This window comes from Prosopis cineraria, unplaced genomic scaffold, assembly GCF_029017545.1.
Source record: "Prosopis cineraria cultivar Desert tree isolate PC_DT_omini unplaced genomic scaffold, ASM2901754v1 PC7, whole genome shotgun sequence".
Taxonomy (NCBI): domain Eukaryota; kingdom Viridiplantae; phylum Streptophyta; class Magnoliopsida; order Fabales; family Fabaceae; genus Prosopis; species Prosopis cineraria.
Genome location: NW_026555338.1, coordinates 33,734,872 through 33,756,414, shown reverse-complemented (window position 1 = coordinate 33,756,414; position 21,543 = coordinate 33,734,872). Strand labels below are relative to the sequence as shown.

Genomic DNA, 21,543 nt, shown 5'->3' with positions numbered 1-21,543 from the left:
TAAAATGCGTTTTGTGTAGCAAGGGACTTTTCGGTGGTTTTGTAATTAAAAAACAAAAAGGTGATGACCAAATTAAATAACAGCTCAGATAAAACGGGCCAAGACAATGGGTTTAGTTTAGATACCTGTGTTTAATAAAAGGAAAATGGAATCATCAAAACATATTGCTTATTTGTTGAAACAAATAATTAATAATTTTTTCAATCCTTTCATCCAGGTTTATTGGGTGTGGTTACGCTATGGATTCGAATATTCGATTAGTTTATGTATTTAGAATTTTTCTAAAAATACGTGATTTGTGTGTAAGGCACAACTGAAGCATTTACATACAACCATGCTGGGGGATCCATTTTTTTAAAAAAAAAGAAAAGAAAAAAAATGAAACACGGAATTTAAAAAAAAATGGTGAATGAAAATCGATTTACCAAAAATTTACTCCATATATATATGCATCTATGTATAATGCAATTGATGTCTGAATGTCAAGACTGGTGAGTGAAACATAAATATTGACCCTTTTTCAAATTATAAGATAATTTGAGATAAGATTACATATAACAATAAAAGCACAATAATAACACTTTACAACCTTATTTTTTTAAAAATAAAGTTATAAACTTTTAAAAATATTATTACATACTTAATCATTACTTCATCTGAACTACAATATAAGATATTTTTAAAAAATCTTAGTTGATTCAAAATATAAGTTATGGTGTAAGTTTTATAATTATTTTTCTAACTATATTTTTACTTCATTTATTACTCTTTTAAAAAATATATTAAAATTTTAATTATTATCATCAAGGCCCTTGTATAGGGTATTTAATTTTTTAAAAAATTTAAGATTTAAATTAATATTTTTTAAAACTGTGAATTAATCATCAATGTCTTATATTTTGGTCTGTTATAATATTATTTCAATTATTTCTCTACTTGAAAGGTAATATTAAAAAATATATTAATAAAATTTTATTTTTTAAAAAAATTGTATAATATTTTGAGATAATGTTATCTTGAGATGGAGATGAAATTATACGTCGCTTCTCAGTTCTCACAGCGCAAAGAACGCAATTTGGGCCCGCACATCCGGGAGGCCTTATCTGCCGTTGACAATGTAGCCTCGTCAGTTCAACTACGAACACTCGCCCATGTTCCTTTGCCCTTTTCCCCCCTATACGCCTCCCATATTCTGTCCGATCAGTTTTTTTTTTTAATTTAATTTCATGTCAGTGTGTTTCCCTTTAAATATTAAACAAATTATATTATTGTTGTTTTCATCTCAAGGCATCATTGGCTTTAGCTGCTTCCCGCTTTGCCATCCCCCTAAGCGTCCCTGTCCACCTTTGAACTAATATCTGGTACCCAGATATGCTGCCAAAACTTTCGCACTTCAATCCTAATATCTGAAACCATCTTCATGTACCCTTTTACAACAAGAAACTCTATGTAACCTTTATAATTTCTTCATTCAATGTGGGAAACCCATGTTCTTCCTTCCACTTGGAGCCACAACTAGATTATATTACAAGTTTGCAAAAGCCTCCTTCCCAATTCAGAGGCAACTCGCTTGATGACACCTCTATATAATGAAGGCCAAGATGGGTTGCTGCATCATCAACTGTTTCTTCATATCCTATTCACAGAGAAAACGATATGGAGATCGCTAAAGGCAGTTCCGTCTTGATTATCAGTCTGGTGCTTGTCTCGAGTTTGATTCAAGCACAGGCTTATTATGCTCTCTACTGTGGTCACAAAACCAGATGCTCTGGAAAGTACATCAGGTGCCCCTCTGAATGCCCCAGCAGCGAATCCTCAGATCCTCAGGCTAAGGTTTGCTTCATTGACTGTGACAAGCCTGTTTGCAAGGCTGTCTGCAGAAGTAAGCCTTTTCTCACCTTGTCTTCTTCATAACTCATTGCGCAAGCTTGCTGTTAAGATTCTATCATAATCGAACACTCATCACTAGATTATTAGCTTAATCGATTCCTTCTTGTCGTGTTTCAGAACGAAAACCGAACTGCAACGCACCTGGATCAGGATGCTACGATCCTCGATTCATTGGCGGAGACGGCAGGGTGTTCTACTTCCACGGTAAGAGCAACGAACACTTCGCCCTGGTCACCGACTCCGACCTTCAGATCAACGCCCGTTTCATCGGGCACAGACCTGCCGGTCGAGGCCGGGACTACACTTGGATCCAAGCCCTTGGCATCCTCTTCAAGTCCCAGACTTTCTCTCTCGAAGCCAGAAAGACTGCACAATGGATCGACGACGTCGACCTTCTAAAGTTCACCTATAACGGCAACGATCTTCTCCTCCCAGGAGGCTCCCTGTCTAAATGGAACTCTCCGGAACAGGACATCAAGGTGGAGAGAGTGGCGAGCAAGAACAGTGTGATGGTGACGATAAAGGACTTGGCTGAAATTCTCGTGAACGTGGTGCCAGTGACGAAGGAAGACGACAGGATTCATAACTACCAGCTGCCTTCAGATGACTGCTTTGCCCACTTGGAAGTTCAATTCAGGTTCACGAAGCTGTCTGCTGGTGTTGACGGAGTGCTCGGGAAGACATACAGGCCAGATTTTGAGAACCCGGCGAAGCCTGGTGTGGCTATGCCAGTGGTGGGAGGCGAAGAAAAGTATAGAACAGCCTCGTTGCTTTCTGCAAGGTGTGAGTCATGCCTATACTCGCAGGAAAATTCATCGGCTGAGAAGGAAGCCGATAATGCAGTGGTAGAGGTTGCTACTCTTGACTGTACCAAGTTCTCTTACGGTCTTGGGATTGTCTGCAAGAAATGAATATTTCTACGTGCGCTACGTTTCCTTGAATAATGAGCAGAAGCTGCTTTCTCTGTTGGTTGTTTACTTTTTCACATTGTTAATGTAAGTTTTTGTATTAGATGTGTTATGCAAATTTTATATATGTTTACGGGGGGATAAAACCCTTATACATGTTTTTACAAAGGATCGAGTATGATAAAAACAATTGTACTTGAAGGTTTATCGGAATAAACTTATCTGCATGTTTGTTTTTCGCCTCTTTCATAATTTGTCTCATTTCAAACGTGAATTATGATATATATTATAAAGAACTAAAACTCGTTTAAAATTATTCTAAAATTGATAGCAATCATTTGAATATTAATGAAATCATTTAATTAAAACATAATATAAAATATTGAAGTATAATGAGATAACAATTAGCGAGGAAACAGAAATATTAGTCAATTATTTTCATGACATCAAGTCACACGAACTGGAAAAGACTAATATAGCCATGCTAAGAAAATTTTATTGGGAGGTAGGTGAGTGATCCTTCAAGAGAGAGATCCAAAAACAGAGGGAGTGCACCTAGCCAGCCTCCAGAAGATGAGAAAAGGCTAATAATGATCAGGCACCTTTCATCAGATATTTTTCTAGGCCTCTGACGAAGCTTAAAGTGGAATCTTTGATCTCCATCAGCTCGGTGGCTTCTTCATTGTCAGATTCATAAGATACCTTCACATGAACCACAGTTTGATGCTCTCCTTTCGGTGATAGCTTAAACTGGTGTTGTAATAAGACAAGACATGATTTAGATGACCACCTTCAAACAACTCTAACCCTATCTCATGTGCAGTGGAATCAAGCTCTGAGATTTTCTCCGTTTGGTAACTCACCGGTGCGGATGCAACTGCAGTGAGAACAACATACAGTACGAGAAAATCAGTAGTAATTGAGGATGAGAAAGAAGTTGATGGAGTCACAGGATATGATGGATGACTTACTGGAGCCAAAGGTAAAGAGTAGGACGGTGCCAAGGCATCCGTCTCCTTCACTGACTTGCACGTCGGTCACCATATCTGGGATTGCCTTTGGAACGATGAGTGACAAATCCTTGGACAAAGCTTGCCAAAGGATTTCCAACCCAACGGCCACTTCTATTTGGGTGTTGAATTCTTTCGCCATGGTCTTGTTTTGTTTGCCTTTGCCCGTTGGAGTTTCAGCGATTTGCTAATTCGTGATGTGGAGGAAGCAGCAGAAGCTATCACCAACACAAAGTGGCACTCCTGCATGCATTGCAGTGTGCACTCCTGCATGCATTGCAGTGTGACCACCGACCAGGGTGAAAGATTCCACTTTTATTCGTTTCGCAATGTCCTGCCCAGGTAACAATGGCAATGCAGATTTTATAGGGAAAAAGAAAACTTCTTTAAGATTCAAAGTTGAGATTTTTTTTTTTATTAAGCTGGATCAACCCTAGATGGTAAATAAATAGATAACATTTTGACTTCTAATAATGTATTGTCTTAAATTTTATTTAATTAGTTCATTCGTTCTTTATTTTTGGTCTGAGTTCATTATTTTAATTACACAACGTGATATTTCAAGAGATTTATATGTTCATGATCTAAAACTAAAGGGTTATCTATCTCCACGTAATTCCAAGGGTAAAGAATTATTTATAAAAAACATATGCATTATCATTAACGAATCACATTTTGTTAATAATAGATGGAAAAGAAATTAACAAAAAGATGAGGATATTTTCAGAATGAGAGAATGGTAATGGATGAAAATAAGGATTCATAGTCACACTCCTGTACATGAATCCTCATTACCAAAATAATCTCGAGTTTTTTTTTTTAAATGAATGGATGAATTATTGAATAAATGCATAGTTTATTGGTTTAAAGTTACTGGGGAGATCAGATCACAGGTTAGCGGAGAAGGAGAATTCTGAGCGCATTGAATAGAATACATGTCGTGAAGTTTTGAAATAGACCAACACTGCTGCTCCTCCTACATTTATTATTATTTGTTTCTTCAGCCAAGTCAAGTGGCCAGTGGCCTCAACAAACGCGTAAAACTGGTAGCCACAATCGACAACTTTAGTTTAGTTCTGCATTTTTATTTTTGAAGAAGTAAAATAAATAAAATGTATTACTAGGGGATAACAACTATATACCGATCAATGTTTGTTCAAAACCAAAAACAGCTATACAGATCAAGAAACAGGTGGTGGTCCACCTTCCATTCTGCAATCAAGAGTTGTTCGCATATGGATCAACGGAAAAGAATGGGAAGTTGCAAAAAATTATGAGTTTCTAGAAGCTTTTGGAAGCCTTAAAACAGGCAAAAAATAAATAATAAATAAACTTTTTTTTTTTTTTTGGTTGCTGCACGCCTTCACCACAGAATACTGTTACCTGATTGCAACAATTAAAGAGCTTCTATTTTGCTTAGGCCGAAAAGGAGAAAAAAGGACTAACGCGAACCACGGGCAAAAGTAAAAGAGAATATCAGAATACCTTTCACGTCGACGTCTCTTGTCAAGGCTCTACGAGCTGCGTATGTCTTGGTAAAATGCCAAACCTAACTTTTGAAAGAAACATCATGTGATCTCGTAGCATTTTACATTACATGTTACTTCTGGAATAAAATGCTTTCTGTGATTTTGTAGCATTTTATCTGATATAAATCCATACAATATCCAATTCGGAAATATGGAGATCAGCGAAAGCCAGAAATCTTGCATGACACTAAAACTCATCTATTGATACCTTACATTCAACATATAAGGGCTAACTTGATCCCATGATTCAACTATATTAACAGAGTAAGGGAAGACAAGAGGACAAAAACAGACTAAGGCGACCTGAACGAGCACTGTGCTTGACGGTTGGACGCAAAGGCGAAAATTCTAAGGTAAACCTGTATGACGTACACCAAGCCTATAAATCAACGGTCACATTCACATACTTGTAGAAATATAAATCCCACTAAATGTCCATCTTCCCATTGGATTGGTGCAAATGCACACCAAATCTACTAACAAATCTCTCGTGCACCATAACAAATCACCTTCCGCGAGGATTTACTATTTGTGAGAACACGGCACTTGTGGCTGCATCTTCTACATCATCATCTGTTCCGGAGATGCCCCTTTCAATCATACTCACGCTATTATCAAAAGCCTCGAGTGGAGTCAACTGAATTCCAGTTATGTGATTTGTGCTGTTGTCTTCAGGTTCCATGAGTGCTGATGAGGTCTCTTGAAGTTGTAGAGAATATTCCAGATTCCACAACACATCTCCCATGGATGGCCTGTCTACACCATGCTCAGCCAAGCACTTCTCAGCTGTCTCCCCAAACTTCTTCAGAGAAGCAGGATTCACCTTTCCCACCAGATTCTGATCCATGATTTGATCAAGCATTCCCTTTTTCTGCCAAGTCATAGCCCATTCGGCTATATTAACCTGCTCCCTTGGAAGCACAGGGTTTAGAGCAGGTCTTGTGCATAACACCTCCATTAGAACCACCCCGAAAGAATACACATCCGATTTCTCTGTAAGTTGTTGCCTCCTAAAGTATTCAGGATCAAGATAGCCAAAACTTCCTTTAACTGCAGTGCTCACATGGGTCTGATCAAGCGCAGGACCAGTTTTTGAGAGGCCAAAGTCGGCAACTTTAGCAACAAAGTTCTCATCTAAGAGTATGTTTGTTGTCTTCACATCTCGGTGAATTATGCTTTGAGCTGCTCCTGTGTGAAGATAATGAAGGCCTCTTGCTGCTCCAATGCAAATGTCAAGCCTCTGCTTCCATGTTAGAGGTGGCAGGTCTGTTCCATATAAATGGCTCCTCAGGGGTCCATTAGCCATATATTCATAGACAAGGATCATTTCCGACCTCTCATCACAGTAGCCAATGAGAGACACAAGATGACGATGGCGAAGCTTGGACAACATTTCAATTTCAGTTCTGAATTCAGCAAGGCCCTGTTCAGATCTGGGGTTGCCCCTTTTCACAGCTACATTTGTGCCATCTTCAAATGTTCCCTTGTAAACCCTCCCAAAACCACCAACACCAAGAAGCAACTTTTCATCAAATTTATTGGTTGCATCCAGGATTTCTTGGAAGTTGAAGAATCGTCCAAGATTTGAGGAAGCTAAAGAAATGCAGCTTGCAGTACCGCTCTTCTGAGAAGTTGTTGACACTTTTGTCATGGTCTGAGAGTTACCATAAAAGGGCAGAGGCAGCCAAGAAGGCCCTTGTTGAGCAGGCTTTGATTTGCGCCCTATCAAGCAGCAATAACACAACACAAGCAATGCTAGTGCTGCTACAGACCCAACAGCAGCACCAACTATTATTCCTATCGTGCTGATCTTTGAAGGTGAACTCGGAAGGAGACTCGCAACTGAAGCATTCCTGTCCAAGCTCTTCAACTTGTTGCTGATTTTCATTATCTCCAAACCATTCATGGTGGCATTCCTGATGTCTGCCATATTATCCGGACCAACACTCACAGTCAAAGTGTTTGAATCTGCTGAGGCATCAGAAACGTAGTCCTTATAGTAAGGCACATTCAAGTTACCAATTATGGATGAAAGGTCAATGCTTCCAAAAGCTAGGTCAGAATTTATGTACAGATTGAACACCAAACTGTTGAGAGACTTGCTCACAATATCACAGAAGTGTACTCGTACAAAATAGGAGAAGCTCGGATCCACGGAGAAAACCCAAGTAATGTTGAAATTTGTAATCGGAACGTTTGCATCACCCATCACATCAGCAGTGGCATAAACCCAATTCGGTGCTGTCTCAGGAGTAACAGCTGGTGGATACTTAATGCTCAAAGGGTTAACTGAAACATTGAGGACAGAGCTATTCACATGGAGGTATTTCAGATCATTAACCCAAGTTCTTCCCAGTGTGTCATTTTGAGCAGTGATCAAAGGACCCCCAATATTTAACCGATAAACAGTTTCAAAAGCCAGTTCAGAAAGGCCACTGAAAGTGGACAGAGGGTGTAGACCAGATGCCTGATCAGCAAACAGTTCATCCGGCATCGACACAACTTCAATTGCATTGACAAAAGCTTCTGAACCATTTGAAGGGATGAAGGTGAGAGTCAAGGCAGCAGAAGTAACGTTGATTGCATACTCCTTGAACATATAAGAACCATTGTAGTTACTAAAGGAGAAGTTGCTCAGGAGAACAAAATCAGATGTAACCACTGATAGAGAAGCAGAAGTCAAGTTATGGCCAGGGTTGGGAAGAGGGCAGAAATAGAGCCGAACCCAATGCCGACCTTGCTGCTTAATTTTGAATTTGTAAGAAGCTTTAGAGGTAAAAATCCGAGCTGATTGGTAGATAGGAGAAGGAACGCTAGAATTGGAACTGGCCACTAAAGAATTCCCAGTTTTCATAATTAATGAAGAGTGCTGCGAATCAGGAACAAAAGAGCGACTTTGAAAGGTGATGTTTTGGGGAGAACCACAAGAAATCAAATAATTATCAGGAGGGATGAATGAGGAAGACGACCCATCAATTGAAAACAAAAATACAACCAAAACAAAGAGTAACCACTTCAAAAACCTCATCTTCGCCATTGTAGCTTCCCATGTTTTCACCAACCCATAACACAGGGTAATGGATACCCGAATCGCCATAACTGGAAGTATGGATCTCAGACTGCTCCAAAAATCACGTCGAATGAGCCAAAAAATGCTGCAAATCTCATCCCCAGACCGAAACCTGAAACAATGTCGGATCTATTATAAAAGGAACAGATAACAGACAAAGAATAGAGAGACATAAATTTTGCTGAGCAGCAGAGTAATGCATCTATTCTGGTAATGTTTTCGGACGTAAAAGAATGGGGAGATGAGTTGTGTGGATGAATTTACCTTGTGGAGAAGCAAACTGTGTATGATATGATGCCGAGTAAACGAGGTAAGTAGTTAAATGCCATTACTGGAAGCCCATGGAGCTCAGCTTTTTAGCGGAGCTGCAAAACAACCTTTTCCAGGCTGTTTTGATTAGGCTGTCATTTACAGAGCAAAGAACATACAGAGGTCCCACCCGACGAGAGCCAAATTAATGTGAAACTTCCGGTTTCTTACTGTACCGCTCCAGTAATTAAATGGGTAAATTTTTTATACTCTCTGGATGAATTTATTATCACAACTATGGTTCAAGAATTTTTAGTTCCAATTTCAAATTTCTCTCTCTCTGTCCATCTTTTATCCGGCTTTCCTTGATGAGTTGTTTTCATTTATAATTATTCTATGCTTGGAAAATCTTGAAAAAACACAAATAATTTTATCAAATTTTATTTTTAATCTTTATAATTTTTTAATATTTTTAATTTTTATAATTTTAAAAAATTTAGGTGACGTTTGTTATTTAGGTTGTCATGATTTCATTGTTTTCAGCTCTTATCAACATTGAAACATTAGAAAAAAAAATTATAACAATTAAAAACAAAATTTAATAAAATTATAATAATTAATGATAATATTTTTTCAAAAATCTTTGATCCTTTTTATCATTAATTAAATAACTGTTATGATACGCCATAACTATAAATGTTGTAAAATTTTCTTATCGTACCGTTGATAGTTTCAATTTGTGACGGCAATGCTTGCTGAGTGGAAACAGAAATGAGTGCCTTGTGGACTTTTTTTTTTTTTTTTTTTAATTCTTGATCTTTGCCACCGATCTTAAAAAACTGCATGTTCTGGAAAGGTAAGCCTACCCTACTGACTGCGGAGACATTTGTGTTCTCACTGAAGCAAGTTCAGATGCTTAATTGGAGACTCAGAAAATATCTGGCCTTTGAGTCAACCCAGATAGAGCCTCCCACAATAACAATTCAGAACTCATCAAATCTCAAGGCTCTTTCATGAAAGGATTAAAACTTATCTTTAATTTGAACAGAAAGAAAATTCGATAAGAAAAGAAAGAATTCTATTTTAGAAAATTTTCAAAAAAAAATTAAGATTTTTTATTATTTTTGAATGTTTTTATTCTCTCCTGCCTCTTTTCTTTCTTTATTTCTTTCTTTTTTTCCTTATCCATGCTAAGCTTTAAAGCTCCATTTAACTGTGCAAGCATGTGTGAGTGCACGCGCCTCGGTTTTACTTTCTGAAACACGTTATGCATTTGAAAAAAAAAACAAATTACTTTTTTTTATTCTATTTATAATATGTTTTGTAAATTCAAAGGTAATTCTTATAAATGAAGTGTTGAACAAAAATTCAAAAAAAAAATCTTTTCTTTTTATTCTTATTTAAGAAAATATGGCGCATATAACAAGGTGCCTTGTATTTTTCTCGTTATTTTTAATACGAGTATAAAAAAAATTTGAGATAAAAGTTAAAAAATATACTGTAATAATTTTTTAAAACACGTAAAAAATGTTTAAAAAAAATTTACCAAAAAAAATGTAAAAACAACAACTTATAAATATAAAATAAAATTCGAGAGATGATAACATAACAGTGTTCTCGTAGATCTATGTATATACATTTATCATATATATCTATATTTTGGGCAAAACAAATGTATACAAGCATATCCATGTATGTCGTGTTATTACTGGTTGAATTGTGTATATTACAGTGATGTATGATATAGATGATAAATGTATGTAATACTGCTACACGCACGTCACATTAGATATAACAAATTTAAAATTTTTAGAATATAGCTAAAGATATACGTATATAGTTATATATACGTGTTTTTTTTTTTGCCAACAAATTAACAGATATACGTGTGTGTATAACAAATTAATATAAAAAAATAAATGGGTTAAAATATACATTTTATCTTTTAATTTTGTATAAAGCATCTTTTTCACATTTCAGTGCTTTATCTTTAATACTATTTGTTTTATTAGTACAAAAATATTATATTAAACTTTTAAATATTAACAAAACATTTGATATGTTAATGTATTAAGTTTATTTTTAAAAAAATAATTTAAAACTAGGTTAGGTTAGAGGACTGAAAAATACTTTATAAAATCATGGGATCAAACTAAAACATTACTCCTTTATATTTTATATTTATAAGATGCTTCTAACATTTTATTAAAAATTATTAAAATTTTAAAATTTATTAATTCTGTTTAAAAATTTAAAATTTTCAACTCTACCCTATTGAATATATATTCTATATTAACATATTTTCTCTCACTACTCTTTTTAATAGAGGGTAAAATAAAAAAATTGTAAAAATTTATAATATAATTTATAAATAGGATAAAAAAATTATTCTCTCTTCCCCGTAAATAGAATTAAAAGGATTATATAAAATTAAAAAATTAAAGTACACTTTAGCCAAATAAATAACATAAGCATGTTTGTGTTCAAAGTAAGTATTTATAAAATTGAGTTTATGAATCTTTTTGAAACATTTTAGATGGAAAAATTAATAATAAATTAATGCATTGAGAGTGTGTCTGTGTGTGTCCGATATGGGTCCCGTTGTATTTTGATAATAAATGAGGAGCCCGTAATCGTAGGACACGAGACTCGCGTTGGCATGGTACTCCACATGGTCTCTCCCATCAACGTCCCCTTCAGGCACATTTTCATTGATTCCGTGTTTTTCCTTTTTTCCAAACGTATAATGAAAATGTTCAGTTCACATCCTTGATCCTGCGCCCCGTATTTTCTTCCATCGATAGTTGAGCCAAGTATCACATGCTCGGCCCATAAAAGCCAATTTTAACATCCACACCTTTTAATTCTCATGCCTTGCTTTTCCACGAGTCCTGATAAAGCAGGCGTGTTTGTTGTATTCAATATTCGTGCACCCTCCATAATTTCTACGTGATCAGCATTTGGTATTGATCGTGATCATCTCTTAAAACGGTTTGGTAAATTGGAGTTAGAATTCCTGCAATAATGTAATAACTTTAATAATAAGTAGGTGAAGAGGGAAGACAATTAGACATTGAGAATGGAGAGTAGAAAAATGAAGGAAGGAGAAGGAGCCAATCACGGTGCGGCGAATAAATTGAATTCCAACCCAAAATCTCAACCACTTCCCCCTTCCCCTTTCTCGCCTCTTCCTTCCCCTTCTTCAACCTTGTACTCTTGGCCGTGTCCCACTTGCGTGATTCTTTTCTAATTTGCATGGTCATTCTTTGCAAATAAGTTTTTTGAATGGTTATTAGATATGATTCTCACTAGAAAGATCCAATTGTCTAAAACCACAGAACTTTGAGAAATTTACTTAGACAAATACTGTATTTGAATCAAATTTCACATCACCGTTAACAAATCATTTTATTTCGTTCTTTTACCTTCTATTAAATGTGAAAAGCTATTTGCTTATTGCTATTGTTGAAGTCTCTAACACCTAGGGTAGTTACAATTTAGAGATTAGTTTAAGGCAAATTGAGGAAAACATATGTGTTCAACAATAACAAGCTATATATTGGCAAAGACGAAAAAATTTGAATCCTAAAAGTGGGTTCTTCAAGGACTCGGCTTCTATGTGTTGAAGGATGTATTATTTTCCTTGGTTTAACCTCGTAACAGTACAATTATTTTAATTTTAAAGGGGCCTCTGGGATGCTTTACCAAACCCCCAACTTACTCTGTCACTGATCCTCTTGAATGATAGATTCCTAATAATACTCAAGAAAGACTTTGATGCAGCATGAGGGAAAGGAAAAGGGAGAAGATAAGAGAAAAGAGTAAAGAGATAGAAAGAGAGCCAGGAGCTAGAATATAGAGAGAATTAAACCTAGGGAAGGCAATGCAAGAGCAATTTTTATTCAATAATAGATGCACACAAAATAAACCAGTTGATATACTATTTATAGAGATTAGCCAAACTCTAAAAATAAATCTGAATATTCTAAAAATACTAAAATTAAATGAAAATGTATAACTAAAAAGATAACAATAATTTAAATATTACGACAACTAATCAAATTTTTTTTAATCAATAAAGCAAAATATTTTTGATCTTCAAGATCTTTAGTTATTTCTTGTTCTTCTTTCTATCATTTCTTATTTCTATTAGACTTGGAATTGGTTCCTTTATTATGTCTTATGAGTTGTTTATTTTCCTAATCTCGTGTAACTATTATTGGTGGGTGTATGTATTGTTCTATTTGTTTTTAACATGAATGTGAGTGATATTTTAGACCAAACAAACAAAACGTTGAAAACAAAGAAGCCTAGCTTACTATCACAAGATTATTACTCTCTTCTCAAAAATTAACTCAGTGAGATGTACAATCATTTGCTTATATAACCGAGACTCTCCCAAGCCCCTCAAATGTAGGATATAATAGCTTTCCCAGCCAATATGTGACACCTCATCATGGATGGCCCATCAAGGAGCCTAACGACTGGACAAACTCAAATATGACTTTGATATTACTTTGTCACAAAATTATTATTCTCTCTCCAAAAAATTAGCTCAATGGAGTGTGCAATGCACCCTTTTATAATCGGGACCCTTTCCAAATTCTTTTAATGTGGGATGTAACGTTGTGTTGACATGTTGATTACAACATTGTCATAGAATGATGAGCTTATCTTAAATCTAGATCCTTCGATTTTCACTAGACACTAAACAAATTTAATTACTGGAGAAGATGAAAATTCCACAGAAGAATTAATTAGGAAAATCGTGATGATCTTAAAACATAATGTTTCTGTGATCATGTTTCAGCCCAGAAAATGGATCTTTCATGCTGGAATATGATGGGCCGGACCAGACTATTGTCGGACCTCGACAACAATAACTTTTGTTCTGTTTTGTTCCTCGTCTTGGCCGAGGAGCAGGGACAGATCAAGCATTTGGATTGCTCAAAAATTGTTCTTGTCTATTTCTTTTCTCGTGTTTGTGTATGTGTTGCGGAAGGGGTTGGAGCCGAAAATTGATTCTTGTGAATAATGCTAAATTTAATCTGTCGAAATTTGACTGGGAGCTCCCTAATCAATTGATTCCTCTCCTTGATACCTCGTACACATGTCCAAAATCGTACACATTTTTAATTAACTTGAGAGTCTTTGAATCAAGAATATATGTTGTCCGAGATTGAGATCCACATCCGTTCTTAAATTTCTTGGTTGAAGTTGGTCACCCTAAAAACCCAGCTACGATGACTAAAATACGACTAAGAATAGGATTATTTGCTTACATGTACTTACTACGTACTGTGAAACATCAATCATGACACAAGCTCTCAAACCCATCTAGCTGCTTCCATATTATTCGAGACTCCATGGAAACTCATAAGCACAGACTAGCATAAACATCGAGAAAGCTAGCTAAGACTCTACCCTCGTACGCAAACCAAGAAGAAAATAGAGAAGAAGGATGATTACAGATATATATATATATATATATATGCTTGTATGGTGTAAACGATGAACGTACACCATACAAGCATACATGTATCTGTTCACGGTTCATCCGTATGATTTGAGAATGGCTCCGCAGAAAGTGCAAGTTATAGCCTTGCAAGATTTCCAGTAAAAAGGGACGTAACAAAATATTGCCTATGTCATCATATCAACCACGGTGGCGCCGCTGCAGCACCTAGAGCAAGTGCCTGCCACCGGCCTGCTCCGCTCGAACTTCCTCGTCTGATCCACCAGGAAACAGAAGCAAGCCATGTGGATCGCTGAATGGGAACAGAGAAAGCACTGCCTTTTGTCCAGGGACTCTTTCGGACCATGATATAAGAGCTGCCTGGCTATTTCAACGATATAACCTAGTACGTGACTCAGTTGTAGACAGAAGATGAGCTGTTAAAGATCAAGCAAATAGGATAGTATCCACGGTTGGGATGAGTGACAAGTGTTCGTGAGTTAATGTAAGCTCCGCCTGGCATGTAGGTGGGTCGCATATTGTCGTTTATAGATAATAGTCAGATGGTGCAGTCATCGAGAGATTATCTAACTTGTGAAAGTGGCTCTCAAGCTTCATAAGCTTCACACTAGTGCGGTATTAGATTACATTTCAATTTTATTACATGCTCATGTAAGATGGATAGCTATTTCCATCGCATCAAACTTCTAAAAAAAAAGTTTGCTTGAGATGAAAATTAATAAAAATGACCTCTTTTTGCTATAAAAAAAAAAAAAGGAATACCGGCCACCTCCGCGGACCACGAGTTGTTGTGTATCAATCACGCATTAATGATATTTATTTTCAGGCGGTACTCTATTGTACATATTTCAAGCCTCCCGTGTCACACTTACCCAATCCCATTGATTTGGTTAATTAATATTGGGACCAATAATACGCCTTTCATGGCCTTTTCATGTTCACTACATTGCATATGCGTATGCATATGCTATTAATAATATCACCAGATCACATAATAAAAATTAGAGAAATTGTTACGGCTTTTTATCGTTGTCTGGAAAAGCATGATAAAAAGTGGTGATGAGGAAATAATCAAATTAGTGGATGAAATACAAGTTCAAAATAGTTACTGGATTTTTTAAAAAAATGAAAATTGTATGCTTAGAGAAAATTCTCAAACGATAAAGATAAATAATATACTATTTTGTGAAAGATGAAGACATTTCATATTTTAAATATCGATCACGGCACCTGAGAAACTAGTTATGAACAATACAGCAGTTAGTTCCCAGCTCTCACCTGCATGGACCAACGCGAAAGCAAATTGCACCCGAATGATGGGCCGACAATCATGAAAGAGGCTTGCAAGTTGCAAGTCTTACTATTACTCTTGTATGTACAGTCATATCATATTAAAGGATGATTTTATATTATCTGCCTTGATTTGAATAACATGCACATTTCTTTGCCAAAAAAGATGTAATTTTATATTAAATAAATCAGGCCTAGAATATATTTTACAGATAATAATTTTGAAAAAAAAACCCTTTTTACTTGAAATGGAAAAGGGAATAAATTAATTTAAATAAAAGGAAAAAGTATTGTGTATTTATAATGAAAATACAAAAAAAATTATTAGAAAGAATAACAGTTAAGTCTCAAAATACTAAATTAATGAATATTAGATCCTCAATAATTTTTTTTTTAAAATAAGTTAAAAATATTAATCCAGATAATTATAAATTCAAAAGTTGTTATTGCAAATATATATGTAAATATCAAATATAACTCTTTTATTATATCAGAAATTATATTTATAATTACTTGAATTGATATTTATAACTCATTTTTAAAAAATTTATTGAGAATCTAACTATTATTAATTCAAACTTTGGAACTCAATTGTCATTCTCCCGATTTATTAGTATAGATAAGTAATAATGTAAGTAATATAACATAACAAAGATTACATGTTTTGATTTTTACGTGAAAATTAAGAAAATAATAAAAAGTTGGGAAAATTGTGCACAAGGTGACAAGGACCTCTGAAATATATTATTAGTAGACAATAATCAATAAAAAATCACCGTTAAAAAAAATTATTTTCATTTTAATAACAATTAATTTTTCATTAATTCTTATCTATTAATAATATTCCTCAACGGCTCCTGCATGTGATTTTTCCTAAAAAGTTACTGGAGGAGATAGAATGATGAAAGGACTTAAATCCTATATCTGTGAATTTCGGTGAAGGTTTTATTTTTTATTATTTTTTATAAAATATAAAATATTTTTTTTCTGTTTTTAAAAAGGATATTTACAGATTTTAACTTGAGAAGTTTTTTTTTTTTTTTTTTTTGGGTGGGGGATCAAACTTGAGATGATTTAAATGCAATGAGGAAACGGGTAAGTGCGGACTCTGTGTCTGTGGCTTTGCGCCAAAAGTTAGGCTGATGAAGACGGCATCAAGTGGCGATCCAACTGTCAAACAATAGATCGAGATACTGAAGTTGACTGAGTAGACAATTTCCACTTTCCGTATATTATTCATGTTGACAAAATCCCGAAGTATAAAATTACGGAGCGTATGAAGAAGAAAAGTCTCCGGCTTTGAATGACATATCCAGGATCAACGTACACAAGTCAAAGCTGTATTGTTTTGTCTTATTACTAATTGGGTCTTCATCGATTCTTTGATTAGGCAGCTTCCATGAAAACCACGCGAGCACGTTTTTCTCTTTCTTGTCTATCTTCCGATCCTGCCATTAATTATTTGTGCTAGTCAATTGCATCTTGCCGTCTTGCTTTCACTTGGATGCTACTTAGTTACACCCTTAGCTTGGATCATCCCTTGATCTCCTTGACCTGCACGATTTCATCAGCCACCTCTACCAAATTACAGGCATACGTATGCACAGATTTCCGCGTGGACGTTGACAAAAACCCTTTACCATTTAAATGAAAGGCCGTATATAGACAGCCTTAATTAAAATTAACGATAGTTAAGTTTAATTTCTCCCTGGGGCGGCAGAGAAGAGAAGAGGTGGAGAAATGGGCGACGTCTTATGACGAACTTGATTAACTAATTAACCAAATGCTCAAACATCTTCCTTCGGCTCAAAAGAATATATGTGCGCGCGCGCGCGCGCATATGACTCAATCTAAGTCAACGCTTTCAGTATTCTTTGTACGTCCTAGTTCAAAATATAGAATGTTGGATAGGTTTAATATGTTATTTCAATTATATCCGTATTTTATTACACACTATTCAAATAATTAATAAAAGTGTTTTGAATAAATTAAATACTATCTCCGTTTCAAATTATAGAGTATTTTTAAAAAAATTTATCTATTTCAAAATATAAAATGCTTTAAATAAATTAAGTTTTATTAAATGCGCTAATTCTAATATCACCATTTATCTCTTTACAATTAATTTTCATCTCTTTTCTTTTTAACATGTTACATTATGAGTATTTTTGAAAGTTTATAATTTTATTTTAAAAAATAAAATTGTTAAGTGTATTTAATGAGGTTTATTGGTCTGTAAGATTTTATCTAAAAGTATTTTATAATTTAAGACAGAGAGAGTATTATATTTATTATACTCAAAGTACAATTAGAAATAAGATTTGAAAACTTTAAAAAAAATAATTAAGATTTTAACAAGCTTGTTCAAAAAAACATGGATTAGCTAACAATAATGTATACTGTAGTCAAAAGAAAGTGATTTTGTGTGATATGTTCAAACTTTTCCGATCATATTTAATGTGATAATATTAATATGACTTATTTCATCTGTCATTATATATAATTTTTAAAAATTTATTTTATTTATTTTTATAAGAGATGTCGTGATATTTTTAAGTAATCAGATAATTTTATTCTTGTTTTGAAAAAGGTAAAAAGATATTAATTGTGTACTTTATCCACCACCATCATGATATTAATTGATATTATTAAAATTAAAATTAAAAAATTATTATAATTTAATGTGATTTTAACTAAATAATAAATTTTTATTAAAATGTAAAATTTAATTAAAAATATTTTATATATAGAAATAGGTGGAGCAATTAATTTTGAACCAAATCAAAAATTAATGCGATTTAACTTGCCTGTGGTTTCCCACCGACAAGTATGCAAGATTACGAATTTCAAAGCGCAACATGTAAATCACTCAGTGCAAGGCCGCATTTATTATGGTTATGGGACCTTCATTGTTCACCAAGCAAGGTGTTAGCAGCAGCAAATTGAAAAAATGATTAATTGGCTATGATTACGATGACTCTATGTACATGCGACGTCTCTCTGGGTACTCATCACTCATGTGAAGGCATGGAATTGAATCCCGACAAAGGGTTTGAGAAGTCACTAGGGCGATTGAATGTGTTCTCCTAATTATGGGCATCACAAGATGTGGCCTAATAGATTATTCCATTGATTGCGTTCAAAGGAATTCCTCATCATTAACTATTCTCGCCCAAGCTGATTCTTCCTATACTACTCTTTCCTGAAATTAATTCAGTTCATAGAACCTACATGCACTTTGTGTTTGATTCTCCTACAAATTTAAGCGAAGTAACTCATTAACAGTACCATGACATAGCTTCCCTCTCCCTCCTCCGCACCTCCACTGTACTTGGGAAAGATCTGGATTGTCCAAATCTTGACGGTCGATCCAGATTTAATAGAAATCAAATTTTATAAACGGGTCCCAAGCAGACGTAAATCATTTATCGCAGTGATCCTTTTGGAATGAAGTACGTGATTTTGCTAACTTTACTTATTAATGTAATCTTATCAATTATAAATTGATATTTAAAAATTTATTAACAAATAAATTTAGTAAAATAACATTGTTGATCATGAATTAACAAGTTAATATTTTGTTATAACAAACAAGTGGTTTGAAAATTAATTTTATTATTGATATGGACATGTTATTTTAATGACATTTAAGTATTAATTTATAAATCAAAACTGGTCAAATATATAAATTTTTAAATCTTTAAATTTGTATTTGATCATATTAAATTTACGAGTAAAGTTAAGAAAATAATAAGTATCATTGATAAATTAACAAGTTGTTGTTATGCTATGATAAATGAGTGGTTTTGAAACTAAATTTATTATCTACATGAACAAGTTATTTTATTAACTTTTAAATGTCAATTTACAAATAAAAATTTATAAAATACATGAATTTTTAAGCCTCCTAATTTGTAACTAGCCATGTCACATTAACAACTAAAGTTAATAAAATAATAAGTATTGTTTAATGATTAATAAGTCACCATTATAACAAGTGATTTGAAAACTAAATTTATTACCTATATATGAACATGTTATTTTAATAATATTTAAATGTCAATTTACAAATAAAAACTTGTAAAATACATGAATTTTCAAAACTTTCAAATTGTAATTAACTTTGTCAGGTTAACAAGTAAACACAGTAAAATAACAAATTTTAATCAAGAATTAACAAGTCAATATTTTGTTATAATTTGAAAGTGGGTTGAATGCTTATATTATTACGTTAATGATCCTCTATTTGTTTAGGAGGGGAGGGGAGATAATAATTAAACTATCATTATACCCTTGTATAAAAATATTTTTATTTTTTAACCTTTTATCACACAAATCAATTTTACATATAAACTCAAATTGTATAATTTTTTCTTAAAAGTCACCTTAATCTTATCAATTTTTTTACTTCTTCTCCCCAAATAAGTAAATTAAATAATACTATTAAATAATCTTATCAGTAAATTAATCTGGATATTAAATAATACTAATCTTCATATAATAACAAACAAAAGCCAAATCAGTTCCCATAATTCATAGCAGGGCTCAATGCAAGCGATAAATGTGTCAGTTCCCTATGGCTCTGTTGAAACCTCTAGAATAGAGATCTCAAAGCTCTGAAAAGAACACTGTAATATTCCAATTAAGAAATGCGAACGAGAACACGAGGAGTAATTTAAAGTCAGAGATAGATCATGGGTTTTGTTCCACAAGTCAAGGCGAGTGGATTGTTAGAAGAAACATCCATTTGGCTCGATCACAGAGATGTAAATTTCAAGAGCATAAATCTCTCGCTCGAGTTCTGCGACCTACTTCATAGATTATCAAGTACAGAAGATGAAGATGGTGAATCTTAGAACAAGGTCCAAACGAAAAGAAAAGAAAGCTTAGGATGAATCTTAGAACGGGATGAAGTGGATGAAGCTTAAATCAAACACAATTCAAGCAGATCCATTCAAAACAAAGATAGAAAAGTGGGCGACAAGAGCAAAGAACTCATAGTTCAATTGGACGACGCATGGTGGGAGCTTTGAAGAATCTAATGGGATGATGCATGGCGGGAGCTCCAACCACTCTAAAACAAGATACACAGCGGGAGCTCCAGATACTCTAGACCGGACACACGGTAAGAGCTCTAAATAATTGAAGAAGACCCATGCATAAGAGAAACCGAGCATCTGTGAAAATGGAGAGCAGTCATGTGTTTATTTTCTTCTAAAGGCAATATAGGAATATAATAAAAATAATAAGGGTAAATTTAGCCCCCTTCCAAAAAACTCTAATTTGAAGGGAACCAAAATAAAGGGAGGAGAGGAAAAATTTTAGCTCCCCTCCCTTTCAAAATTTTTTAACCAAATGAGAGAAATGGAGGCCTTCCCCTCCCGTCCATTTACTCCTAACCAAGCAGAGCCTAAATGCACAAAAGCCTAGGCTTCTTACTCACTTGCCACCAACACTTGTTCTGCCTCATCATTGTGGCCTCCGCGAGAGACGAAGGTACAAAAAGACCTTTTTATCTTAAGTTCTGCATCCGTTATTGTAGAGATTTTAGAATTGAATCTTCAACAAGTTATTAATCACTAGTTTTCTTTTATGAAAGTTCTAGATTTTAGAGTAATGAACTAATCATATACGCACAAGGTCACACCCATCAGTTTCAAAGATTTGTAATGGTCAAACCATTATTTGGGTACAATCCATAAGGGTGCCCTAGATATATCACTATTACATGATCCTTCTTAAACTTATGTAAGATGAAATATCAAATGATTGCTCCAAAAAAAAACGACTACAAATTGAAAAATGGTTCTGTCATTGCTGATAAGTTCCCAAATTCTTTCTTTGAATCCTAGTTTCAAACCCAAAAGCAAAAGCTACCACAAAAATTCTTAGTACAAAATAGAAAAGGAAATTACAAGGGAGCTACTCTGGCCTGAGTGAATTTGCAAGGAAGCTTGGACCGTACCAGTCTGACTCTAATAGTATTGAATGTTCAACTGGATAGCGCAAGGAAGAAGTTGTGAACTAAAGCAAATTTTGACTGCTGAGACAAGATTGAGCATGAGGTTCTTACGAGAAGTACAAACAAATGAGAAGTCCAAGAACTTCTTGCTTTTCGTCA

General features: G+C 34.3%; 2 protein-coding genes and 2 pseudogenes across 2 annotated transcripts; 1 reads left to right on the top strand and 3 right to left on the bottom strand.

The window, feature by feature from the left end:
- The first annotated feature begins 1,309 nt into the window (after positions 1-1,309).
- LOC129314794 (uncharacterized) lies at positions 1,310-3,029 on the top strand. Its single transcript, XM_054958217.1, has 2 exons — positions 1,310-1,882; positions 2,008-3,029. Exons 1-2 carry the CDS (start codon positions 1,657-1,659, stop codon positions 2,799-2,801), a joined length of 1,020 nt encoding a protein of 339 aa, XP_054814192.1. The 5' UTR covers positions 1,310-1,656; the 3' UTR covers positions 2,802-3,029.
- Positions 3,030-3,392: 363 nt separating this feature from the next.
- LOC129316773 (phytohormone-binding protein CSBP-like) lies at positions 3,393-3,950 on the bottom strand (annotated as a pseudogene).
- A 1,564-nt stretch (positions 3,951-5,514) lies between these two features.
- Positions 5,515-8,826, bottom strand: LOC129316157 (receptor-like protein kinase THESEUS 1). The gene is made up of 2 exons (XM_054960449.1): positions 8,672-8,826; positions 5,515-8,519 (listed from the first exon to the last, which is right to left on the bottom strand). The coding sequence occupies exons 1-2, from the start codon at positions 8,734-8,736 to the stop codon at positions 5,843-5,845; spliced, it is 2,742 nt and encodes a 913-aa protein (XP_054816424.1). The 5' UTR covers positions 8,737-8,826; the 3' UTR covers positions 5,515-5,842.
- Positions 8,827-13,509: 4,683 nt separating this feature from the next.
- Positions 13,510-14,658, bottom strand: LOC129314976 (uncharacterized; annotated as a pseudogene).
- Between the last annotated feature and the right edge of the window lie 6,885 nt (positions 14,659-21,543).

What these genes read in the sequence shown, in the direction of transcription:
- LOC129314794 (XM_054958217.1), top strand. Translation starts at nt 1,657, where the DNA reads ATGGAGATCGCTAAAGGCAGTTCCGTCTTGATTATCAGTCTGGTGCTT. An exon ending in TTGCAAGGCTGTCTGCAGAA is followed by an intron (nt 1,883 to 2,007) that starts GTAAGCCTTTTC and finishes GTCGTGTTTCAG; the next exon opens with AACGAAAACCGAACTGCAAC.
- LOC129316157 (XM_054960449.1), bottom strand. Translation starts at nt 8,736, where the DNA reads ATGGCATTTAACTACTTACCTCGTTTACTCGGCATCATATCATACACA. An exon ending in ACAGTTTGCTTCTCCACAAG is followed by an intron (nt 8,520 to 8,671) that starts GTAAATTCATCC and finishes ACATTGTTTCAG; the next exon opens with GTTTCGGTCTGGGGATGAGA.